This window comes from Callorhinus ursinus, unplaced genomic scaffold (genome assembly GCF_003265705.2).
Source record: "Callorhinus ursinus isolate GAN/ISIS: 27379988/994484 unplaced genomic scaffold, GSC_fseal_2.0 scaffold256, whole genome shotgun sequence".
NCBI lineage: Eukaryota > Metazoa > Chordata > Mammalia > Carnivora > Otariidae > Callorhinus > Callorhinus ursinus.
The window spans coordinates 8,277-19,812 of NW_027397314.1; the positions used below are offsets into that span (position 1 = coordinate 8,277).

Consider the following 11,536-nt stretch of genomic DNA (forward strand, 5'->3'; position numbering starts at 1 on the left):
AGGATAGGAAGGGGCTCTCATTCCTTATTTTCAACAGGGACAATAAGCCCCTTACTTTTAATATATTTTGCTCTGACAGTGGACCTTGGCTGGGTTTGCTCACAGAGCTGTTGTTCATCTGGCTGTTGGCTGGGCTAGGACAGCTGCAGCTGGAAAGGCTGTGCTAGCCTGAGCATGTCCCTCCCATGGCAGAAGGTGAGGCAATGGCACAAGCAGTTTCCAACCTCTCCTAGAGTCACATTCCCTGAACTAGCAGTGGCTAGGTCAAGTGACGGGATGGAGCCCAGAAGCAGAGTGTGAAGTCACTAAGAATATGTGGCAGAGGGTGAGCTGGATGTAAAAAAGGCTGAAGGATTTGGGAATATTTTCATCATCAGCCTATCACAGATGGGGCCAAACATGAATTAGTTCAGGATTTGAGTTTGGAACATCCGTGAGCAACTCTGGCAGAGCTAACCCAGGGATGTGGATATTAGGGAGGGAGCTCAGGATGTAGGTGGGGTTGGTGAAGGTGGAAGTGATGTACCAAGTGGCAGTGTGTGCACAAGCAAATGCCCTGGAGAGTGTGTGAGGTGAGAAGAGCAGAGAAGGATGGATCCTGAGACCAAATTCCTCTTTCTGTCACTCTGGGGGATGGATTTCCCACCTTCATGGTTGGGGAGAAGAGTCCTGCCCTCTGTATCTGCTCAGGTCCCCATGCTCCTTCCTTCTATTTTCTGTGGCAGGACCCATGTTTTGCTCCCTGCTGTGTTCACTCCTCACTCCTCACTCCTCAATGAGGCCTCCAGAAAGCAATGCTGCCCTTGGAGTTGTGCATGGGAAAGCTCTGCTTGCATCCCTGGGTTCTGGGCGGCCTCCCTGTGCTCCCTAGCTTCTCTCTTGCAGGTGTGGGCTCTGGCCCTCAAGTGCACATCACAGGGCCAGAGGAGGACGGGGTCCGAGTGGTGTGTAAGGCATCAGGGTGGTTCCCAAAGCCCCAGGTGCAGTGGAGAGCCCTCAGTGAAGAGAAGTTCCTGATGTTCTCTGAGACCCATGTCCAAAATGCTGAAGGGCTGTTCAGTGTGGAGGCTGCTCTGGTGGTGAAACACAGGTCTTCAAGGACTGTGACCTGCTCCCTCCTCAACCCAATCCTGAGCCAGGAGAAGGCGATGGCCATTTTCATCCCAGGTCTGTGCTGTTTCCCTCTCCCAGTAGGGCCATAGGGAGGGGGTAGGAGTCCCTGGGTGTGCTGGGTGTGCTGTCCTGGGCTGTGACCCTGACTGTGTGTTTGACCGGACACAGAGGACTTCTTTCCCCAGACTTCTCCCTGGATGTCAGCTTTCATGGGGATCCTGACCTTGATGATGCTCTTACTCCTTGGGACTGCCTACTACACCAAGAGAGAACATACTGCAAAGTGCCAGGAGATGCAGGAATGGGAGAAACTCCACAGGGAAAAGGAGGAGGACCAGTGGGCAAAGGAGGAGGCACTGAAGGCCAGAGGTAAGGCAGGACAGTGGCCAAGGCCTGTGAGTGTGGCAGCTGGTGCAGAGGAAAAGTGGACAGAGGGCCCTTGCCCTGGACTGGGTGGCTGACGAGGTCCAGAGAGGACAGCTGGAGCTGTGGAGGCTCGATGGATCTGGAGCTATAACTTCTAGGGTACTGAGATGCGCATTTGTGTGTTTGTCATGTGCAATCTTGGCTGTTCTTAGAGATGGGAGTTCATGTTTACTTCTCACTCTCTTTCAGATGAACTCCAAGCAGATCTTGGTAAGTTCTGCTTTTCCTCTAGAACTTTCTGTGTCTTCTTTGTAGGAGACATTCTGGTTCTTAGCTCACCTGTTTCCTGTGTTGCCTTTCAGACTGGAGGAAATCTGTTTACCTGGCTGGTGAGTGACTATCCAGATGTCCTTGGGTCTCTTGTTCTACCTAAGTCAAGGCGTCCCCTCTCCTTGTTTCAGGCAGGGACTGAAGACCCTTCCCTGGGGCAGAAGTGGAAGCTGGTGGGAAGCAGAACCCTGTTGCTTGAGCTTTCCTCAATCTGGGCCACTGTTTCCCACCCAGTGCTTGAGAACCTGGGGGTGATGGTGGTCCCTGGAGTCTGCCGTGCATCTTGGGTTTATTCCAGTGCTGACCTACCTGCCATATTGCTAACTTTTTAGCCTTCAGTGCAACTAGTTCTGTCAGCACTTGGAATCCAAAAGCCAGCTGCTCTGAGATTTTAGTAAAGGAATTATATAAATTAATGTGGTCATTAAGGTTAAGAGTGTGACCTCAGCTATATAATACCAACTAGGGAGAGTGTGTTCTCTCCAGTTCCTGGAAGTTGTGATCACGAAGTGATGGGTAGAGGTCTGGACAGACTATGTATGAGAATGTGGTGGAATGAGCTGTCAGTGTGCCCAAATAACGATTGTGTTATCTCAGAAAGATTGGCCACTTTTACCCTAGAGTTCATCTCACACCCCTGCCTGAAATCACCTCTCCTTTTGGGTTATTTCTCAAATATCTCTGTGCTCAAAATCACTGGGTGTACTAATGATTTTTTTATAGTTATGGAATTTTATATATTTAATCCATATAATCTTTTCATACAATATATATCAGCACATGGCAGGAGGTCTTCTCCTCTCCAGCCTCTCCCCACTCTGCAGCTAGTGTCACCTATATTCCAGAGGGCAGGCAAGGGTCAGTAGATCAATGCTGAACAGGCTTGCTCTGACTGAGGTCTCACCAGGGTGTGTTCCTTTTCAGCCTGGAGCAAGGCACAGCTGTATGCAGGTATGTTACTCAGTTTCCCGTTACCTTACCTCCCCTGGCTCAACTCAGCCCCCTTCTATGTCATGGACCCCACACCAGGTTGGGGTTGGTGTCCCTGCTCCCCTTGCCACTTTTGTCTTCTTCCTCTGAAGACTGCAAAGACTGTCCTTGAGAACACAGATCTGCCTCCATTCTGACCCATCCTTTACTGCAGGTCACTGTTAGGGTTAGCAACACTGAACTCTGAACATACTTTGTTCAACTCATAATTTTAATTGGTGCGTTGACAACAGAGAGGTCATTTATAAGAAAAGTCTGGAACAGGATAGTGACTGTATAATTCAGAAACTGTTGTTTGTAGAGGATTTCAGAAATCAAGCTTTCCTGCTTGGGACTCAGGTCTTCATAAGTGGGTCTTTGGTTCTGAATCCATTTCTCCCTGAAATTCCTACTTTTTTGGCTGTGGTTTTGGTTTTCCTGTTTCTTGCAAACCTCTGGCATGTTGGTCTTCATTTTGCTTCCTCATACTCTGACTCCCTGTCCAAACTGGGTTTCTTCCTTTAAATGTGCTTAGTTGCTGAGGAATTAAATACTTTAGAGCAGGTGTTCTGAATCTGAGATCCAGAGCCACCAGAAAATTTATGGATTTCTGGGGGGTGGGGTCTGTGAGCCACCTGCAATTATATACAACATCTTTTGTATATTTTTGTGTAACAAGAGCAATAACATATATATTATAATCATATATTATTTAATATGTATTGTATATTAAATATTTAACATGATTTATGATATATATGTATTTTTAAAAACAGCTACTAATATTTTTTCACAAATATTATCCTTCCTTTTAGGAGAACATTGCACTTACCTGATGGGCTTGAACTTGGTCAGGTTTATTAGAGGCAATGCGTGAAGATTGCAAAAGGAGAAACCTAGAGGAGTTAAAATTCTTTACCAGAAAAAGTGAGGTTCAAATCAGGAAAGAAAAAATGTGTTAGGAGAAGAGCAGGGGATGAGAAGGAAAGTAGAGAGCCTGAGATTCCTTTGGAGAGATTTTGGGCAGATAAGAGTGGTAGAAGAGACACCACAAATCATAGCTGTGTTGGTTTGAGTGGGACATACACAGAGGGTGTGCAAGTTATTTGCATGTATGAAAAGTAATAAACTCCTGACACCTGTTTGAGAGATTTCTGAAAGGACTTATATTTATTTTAAGCAGTTTGGAAGTAATCATGTAACCAAGTTTGCCTCTGATAATGAGATCATCTTGATCTTCTAGCAGCATTGGGATGGAAGTGTGGTCTGGGGGATCCTAAAGCAATGAAAAGTTATCCAAGGGATCCTTAGTACTTGGAGGAGTTAAGAGTCTGTGCCCTTTGAACCTGTGTAATATGTGCTTTTTCTTTTTGGCTGTTTCTATTTATGATCAGGGATATAGACTGTGAGAGCAGAGAAGGGGAAGCCAGAGGTGAAGGAGGCTGGGGGTCCAGATGTGTGAGTCTCCTTAGAGAACCTCAGTGATTATTGGGATTTATGTGAAAAATGATGATGAAATAATCATCTTTAGCATCTCCCCCTTTCCTGCTGAATTGATGTGCATGATTTATTTGTTTATTGATTATTTATTGATTATTTTATTTTTTTAAAGATTTTATTTATTTATTTGAGAGAGAGAGAGAATGAGAGCTAGAGAGCATGAGAGGGAAGAGGGTCAGAGGGAGAAGCAGACTCCCTGCTGAGCAGGGAGCCTGATGTGGGACTCGATCCCGGGACTCCAGGATCATGACCTGAGCCGAAGGCAGTTGCTTAACCAACTGAGCCACCCAGGTGCCCTATTTATTCATTATTTTAAAAATATATTTTTATTATATTATGTTAGTCACCATACAGTCATGGAACACTACAACAAAACTAATGATGTACTGTATGGTGATTAACATAACAATAAAAAATTTAAAAAAACCCAGTGCTCATCACAACATGTGCTCTCCTTAATACTCATCACCAGGCTACCCCATCCCCCCACGCCCTCCCCTCTGAAACCCTCAGATTTTTTCCTGGAGTCCATAGTCTCTCATGGTTCGTCTCCACTTCTGATTTCCCCCCCTTCAGTTTTCCGTTCCTTCCCCTGATGTCTACTGTGCTATTCCTTATGTTCCAAATATGAGTGAAACCATATGATAAATGACTTTCTCTGTTTGACTTATTTCACTTAGCATAATCCCCTCCAGTTCCATTCATGTCGATATAAATGGTGGGTATTCATCCTTTCTGATGGCTGAGTAATATTCCATTGTATATATGGACCACATCTTCTTTATCCATTCATCTGTTGAAGGGTGTCTTGGCTCCTTCCACAGTTCGGCTATTTTTTTTAATAAAAAAAAAAGATTTTAGGGGCACCCGGGTGGCTCAGTTGGTTAGGCGGCTGCCTTTGGGTCAGGTCATGATCCCAGGCTCCTGGGATTGAGCTCCACATCAGAGCCTGCTTCTCCTTCTTCTCCCTGCTCTTGCTCTCTCTCCCTATCTCTGTCTCTCTCTCTCAAAAAAATCAAATCTTAAAAAAAGATTTTATTTTTTATTTATTTATTTGAGAGCCATTGGAGTGGGTGGAAGGGCAGCAGGAGAGAGAGAATCTCAAGCAGATTCCATGCTGAGTGTGGAGCCTGATGGGGGGTTGGATCCAACCACCCTGAGATCATGACCTGAGCCAAAATCAAGAGCCAGATGCTTAACTGACTGAGCCATCCATGTGCCACTAGAGTGCATACACAAGTATGCCTTGTGTACTAGTATTTTGATCTCCCCCATTCTTTTCAAGAAAACCTAGCTTTCATGATGGATATGTGGTTAGGAATTGAGAAAACATAATTTGAAAGTGAAATCTGGGCATAGATTCTTCTTTTCAGGTTGTTATCCAGCCTCTCAGTAGTGTGAAGCTTTATGGTGTGGCTCTCATGGGAAGGCTGTAGCATGATGGCTGTGTGTGTGTCTGTGTGTATGTAAGAAATAAATGCATCAGGGAATGTTTGCAAAAGATATTTCCCTGTAACTCTTGCATCACTGTATTTTAGAAGACTAGATATAAACACCAATGTGTTCAGACTTCTCAAAGCCTTAACATGAAACATGTGGTTCTTTTGTAGATTGGCGGAAGGAGAAGTTCCAGCCCTGTGAGTTACTTTGAGTTCTTTCTGGCCACCCCCCGGCTGCTGACATCTCCTCAGCCTGCTGTGGTGAATAGATGCTGGCCCCATCAATGGTGGTGGGTTCAGATAGGGCGGTGAAAGTCACATAGCTTGGATTGGTGGGTGTGAATGATAGCAGATGCTAAAGAGATACCCTTCAGTGTTGGAGTCCAGTCTGCTCCTCAAATGCCTGTGACATGTCAAACCCCCAGATCAGTCTCTTGGTTACTTCTCCTGGTTGGAAAGGTCTGTACTTGAGTCACAAGACTCATCTCAGGAGGCTTAGCCCTACCCACATGCATCTAGATGTCTGGGAGAGGGGGTGGTTGAGGTGTGCCTTGTTATGGGTCAAGGGGAGACCTCAAATAATTGGCAACTCTCTCTGCAGTGTCTGTTACTCTGGATCTAGAGTCTGCACATCCAAACCTTGCTGTTTCTGATGAAAAGTCTAGTGTGACCTGGAAGAATACAACTAAGGACCCAGGAAAACACTGTAGCATCTTAGGTCAGGAGGGCATCACATCAGGACGCTGTTATTGGGTGGTGGAGATCAGGAATGGAGACAGAAGTGAGTGGTGTCTGGGTATCTGTAGAAGAGATGTGGAGAGGACATACTGTTACCAAGAGTGCCCAGAAAGGGGGTTCTGGGCTGTGGGAGTATATTTGCAAAATTATTGTGCATATTCCAACTCTGTGATTCCACTATCCTGTAGGCAAGCTCCCCACAGGGTTGGGGTTTTCTTGGACCTCAAGGAAAGGGATGTCTCCTTCTACAATATGACTGATGGCTCCCACATGTTCTCCTTCCCTCTAGCTTCCTCCTCTGGGGCTCTGTTTCCATATTTCATGTTGAGGTCAGGAGATGTGTCCCTGACCATCTGCTCTGTGGTGGGTGGGCCTGCAGAGACCCCAGTGACCCTTAACAATCTTCCTTCTTCTTTGGAGGAGCCTGTGAGCCTCTCAGGGGTGGGGTTCAACTCAGTCTCTGGTGTTTATGGTGCTCTTCCTGGGGCTGAATGTCCATTACTCCCCTGCAGCCCTGAGGCTATGTCCCCATAGAGCCCCAACACTGTCCCAGACTCCTCATGATGGCTCTTCCTGGAGCTGCAGACTCCCTGGGGCAAAAGCCTCTGGGGTTAGCCCTGGATGACCTGGTGTCTTGCCTTCCTGCTCTGGATGAAGACTTCCTAGGGTGTGGTTATGAGAACAGTCAGTTCACGCCTTATGCTCAGGTGAGAGAAGTTAAAAGTTGACTGTTTGTTTGTGCTGGTTTGGAGTAGGCTGAATTTTACTATTGGAAGTCATGTTTCTTTTGGTAATGAAAATTATTTCATGGAGTCTTTATATTCTTTGGATATGAAAGGAGATGAGGGCTGAATGACTCTGCGGGATTACATGGTGTTTGTTTTATCTAGCTTGAGTTGTGCAGATAAACCCAGAGGCTACAGGTGGGTCATCAGCTCTATTTTGGGAAATCTACACTCTGACCAGAGACATTGGCCATCCAAAAATTTCTGGAGAAATGGATGGCTGATGGACTTTAAGAAGAGATGAGTCTAATATTCTATTGTATAAATTTCCTATTCTGCAATGGATGAAACACACTTATGATATCTTAGTAAATTTCTGTTATTTGAAAAACTAATGCTGTGTTAAATCAGGGAATTAAGGATGAGGATCTGGGTTCCCCTTTTGTGTCAACACCAGTTGGAAAGAACAGAATTGCTACCAGAACAAAGATGTGAATGGTGAAGAGAGTTTTCAGATGCCCGGTGAATTGAAGAAAGCGTTGATCATGAGCACAGTTCCAGGATCTATGTACTGCCTCTCAGTACTTCCAAGTCCAATGAATAAGGTATCAACCACAGAAAATAAAAAGACACCAGACTATTTAGGGCTCAGACCTTCAGGCATGAAGGTGTATTCACTCCACAGGTAGAGAATTCTGACCTGCTGTGCTTCTGGGAGAGATGAGAAGACACAGAATTGGAAATGGAAGAAGGGAGTCACAGATATCAGTTCCTGCCTGTGACCAGGCAGAGAAAAAGGACTGTAGTAGCTTTGCATATTTTTTCTTTCTTGTCATATAGATGTGTTTATTTGTATTTATGATCTATTTTCTTCCTCTCTCTTCTAACCCTTATGATTTTATTCAAGTTGTTGATGGTTATATTTAAAATAGAGCCTCTATAGGAAACCATCAAAATTCTAGAGGAGAACACAGGCAGAATAGTCTTTGACTTTGGCCACAGTAACTTGGTACTAGACATGTCTCAGAAGCAAGGGGAACAAAAGCAAAAATGAACTATTGGGACTTCACCCAGATAAGAAGTTTTGGCACAGCAAAGGAAACAATCAACAAGACTAAAAAGCAGGGTACAGAATGGGAGAAGCTATTTGGAAATGATATACTTACTAAAGGGTGCTATCCAAAATCTATAAAGAACATATTAAACTCAACAACCACAAACCAAACAATCCAGGTAAGAAATGGGTAGAAGTTAGACATTTTTTTCAAAAAGACATCCAGATGGCTAACAGACACATGAAAAGGTGCTCAACATCATTCACATCAGGGAAATACAAATCAAAACCACAATGAGATACCACCTCACATAGTTCAGAATGGCTAAAATTAATGACACCGGAGACAATAGGTGTTGGTGAGGATGTGCAGGAAGGCGAATTCTCTTGCACTGTTGGTGGGAATGCAAACTGATACAGCCACTCTGGAGAAAAGTATGGTAGTTCCAAAAAAGGAAAAATGGATCTACTGCATGATCCAGCAATTATAGTACTAGGTATTTACCCAAAGCACACAGAAATACACATTTGAAGGAGTACATGCACACCTATGTTTATAGCAGCATTATCAATGGTAGTCTACTATGGGAAGAGCCCAATGCCCTTGGAATGTTGAATGAATTAAAAAAAAAGTGGTATACACACACATGCATACACAGACACACACACACACACACAATGGAGTACTATTCAGCCATCCAAAAGAATGAAACCCTGCCTTTTGCAATGACATGGATGGAGCTAGAGTGTATTATGGTAATTAAAAGAAGGCAATCAGAGAAAGACAAATTCCATATGATTTCACTCATATGTGGAATGTGAGAAACAAAACGGGTGAACATTCAGAAGGGGTAAAAGAGAGAGGGAAACAAATGATGACAGACTTATTTTTGTTAAAGATTTCATCTATTTATTTGAGAGAGAGAGAGACAGAGAACATGAGTGGAGTGGAGAGGGGCAGTGGGAGAAGGAGAAACAGACTCCCTGTTGAGCAGGGAGCAGGAGGACATGGGGCTGGATCCCAGGACCCCGGGAACATAACCTGAGCCGAAGGCTGAAACTTAACTGACTGAACCACCTAGGGATCCCCCCCCCCCGCCATCTCAATGAGAGACTCTTAACTATAGAAAAGAAGCTGAGGGTTGATAGAGGGAGGTGGGTGGGGAATGGGATAGATTGGTGATGGCTATTAAGGAGGGCACTTGTTGTGATGAGCACTGGGCATTATACGTAAATGATAAACCACTGAACACTACACCTAAAACCAATTTTGAACTGTATGTCAACTAAATAGAATTTAGGTTGGAGAAGAAATTCTTCAATAAGGTAAATAAATGTATCTTGTAATTTTGTTAACATGGATTTCAATATTCCTGAAGCAATACTTGTTTTTACTTTAAAAACTACTTTAGGATTGCTTGAGTGTATTGTGGGAGGGAATGGAGAAAATCTCTGGGCATTGCTAGGTCCTGTTCTTCTTTATTAAACTAATTATTGAATAAAGTGAACAGCTCAACTGAAAGGAGATAAAAAATAGTCTCTAGGTAACAGAATAGCCAAGGGGATTGTGACTAAGCTTGAGGATTAAATAATATAAAATTGTTGGATTCAATGGCTGGGACTGCCTGTGTATTTCATTTTGGGGAAAGACTGAGAACTTCATGTGTAAATGTAGCTTTGTAGATGGGTGAAAATATGGAGGTGTGTTGTTAAATGGAACTTCCAATGTGGGCAAATTGGTGTATATGGAAGCTGAGTAACTAAAGTTGTGGTCTGTGCCCATTATCAGTTTATTGCCTTTGGGTTCATATCTACCCTGTATTTGCCCAACTTACTGATCATGAAGCAGAAACCCAGAATAGTTTCTTTCTTGCTATTCAGAAGAATGTTAGCCATTGTCAGTACAGTGCACCAGAAGGACACAGCAAGAAATAGCAGAGGAAAAAGCTCTTCTTGTTCTGGAGCTTTTTTTCTTGATGCTACAATACTACTGCTAGTGGCCTGGAGAAGACCTAGCTTCTCTCACCTTTTGGTGAATGAGTATGGCATTGGAACAGGCTGTATACTAGAGGAGGCTGCTTCCCGGGGAGTCTTGCCAATTCGCTAGTGGGATTTTTCCTGCCAAACAGGCTTGACCTGTGGCATGATGGCAAACTCCTTTCCCTTCCTGGGGACCCCGGTCCCACCTTCTCCAATAAACAGAATCTCTGTCTTACCTCTTCCAAATGTCTTCCTTCTTTGGGTGCTCTACCTCAGCCTTAGATGTAGTGTCTGCTTCCTGTATCTCCCATTTCTGGTTTCTTTAGAGCTTTCTTTTACCTCTTCATAGTTAAACACGTTTTGCTAGTTAATAATTCTTTATATCAGATTTTCCCTGTCAAAATGACTGATGTGATTTCTGCCTCCTGACTGGACACTGACTGATATGAACATCTAAACTGAACTGTATCTTGGAGGAGGGCACCGGACTGCTTGCAGTATGTGGGGAGGGTAGTGGAGGAATTTTCAAATTTCTTAAAATGGTTCACTCCAACAATAAAGTCATAGATGTACTCTTTGGGACCTTTTTAAATATATTTTAAATACTCTATATGTTAATACATTATCTGACATGTTTTCTTCCCCTTCCATATACCTTGTGGCTTTATGACACTGATTACTTTTGGATGGGTATGGGCACATTTTCCTTGAAATGGAGAGGGAAGAGAGTATGGATGTGATATGAATTATCCACACACATAAGAGGAATCTTTTGAAACAAGTGGACAAACTGTCCATGTAATTCCAGAAAGAATAATTAAAATCATCACTCTTGTGAGGAGTGGGGTCAGCATCATGGCAGCATGAGTCCTTCCATTTGCTTCTCCCCTTTGATTTACAATTAGTAGGACATCCAAACCCCAACAGAGGTTCATCTGCATAGCACACCCAGATGCCAAAGAGCTCCATCCATGTTTACATCTGAAGGGGTGTGGATTGGGCCTCATGGAGACCAGAGCCCAGGCAGCAGCGGTGGGGCCTATTACCCTGAGTTCTACACTGGTGGCAACATCTGTGACCCTTTGGAAGAGAGGGTGGGGGTGGAAAGGGGTGAGTGAAGAGCTACCTGACCCTGTGGGCTCCATCTGGAAGACTCCAGAGCTGTTAACCTGCAGAGCAGGTCCTCTGAGGCAAAGCATCTGTGACTGGGTAGGGGTGGTGTACGGAAGGAAAATTCAACAGAAGGAGGCAGACAAGATGAAACAGTTTATGCCCCATCTGCTGTGGGAATTCAGCAAGAGAACACCCAGCCCCACCAGGAC

General features: G+C 44.2%; 1 protein-coding gene across 1 annotated transcript; it reads left to right on the top strand.

Annotated features, from left to right (window-relative positions):
- The first annotated feature begins 1,320 nt into the window (after positions 1-1,320).
- On the top strand, positions 1,321-10,238 carry LOC141371999 (butyrophilin subfamily 3 member A3-like). Its single transcript, XM_073890463.1, has 6 exons — positions 1,321-1,482; positions 1,729-1,749; positions 1,842-1,868; positions 2,734-2,760; positions 5,889-5,915; positions 6,319-10,238. The coding sequence occupies exons 1-6, from the start codon at positions 1,323-1,325 to the stop codon at positions 6,987-6,989; spliced, it is 933 nt and encodes a 310-aa protein (XP_073746564.1). The 5' UTR covers positions 1,321-1,322; the 3' UTR covers positions 6,990-10,238.
- The last annotated feature ends 1,298 nt before the right edge of the window (positions 10,239-11,536 follow it).

Coding starts and splice junctions, on each gene's coding strand:
- LOC141371999 (XM_073890463.1), top strand. CDS start 1,323: ATGGGGATCCTGACCTTGATGATGCTCTTACTCCTTGGGACTGCCTAC. Junction 1,483..1,728: donor GGAGGCACTGAAGGCCAGAG/GTAAGGCAGGAC, acceptor ACTCTCTTTCAG/ATGAACTCCAAGCAGATCTT. Junction 2,761..5,888: donor CAAGGCACAGCTGTATGCAG/GTATGTTACTCA, acceptor GTTCTTTTGTAG/ATTGGCGGAAGGAGAAGTTC.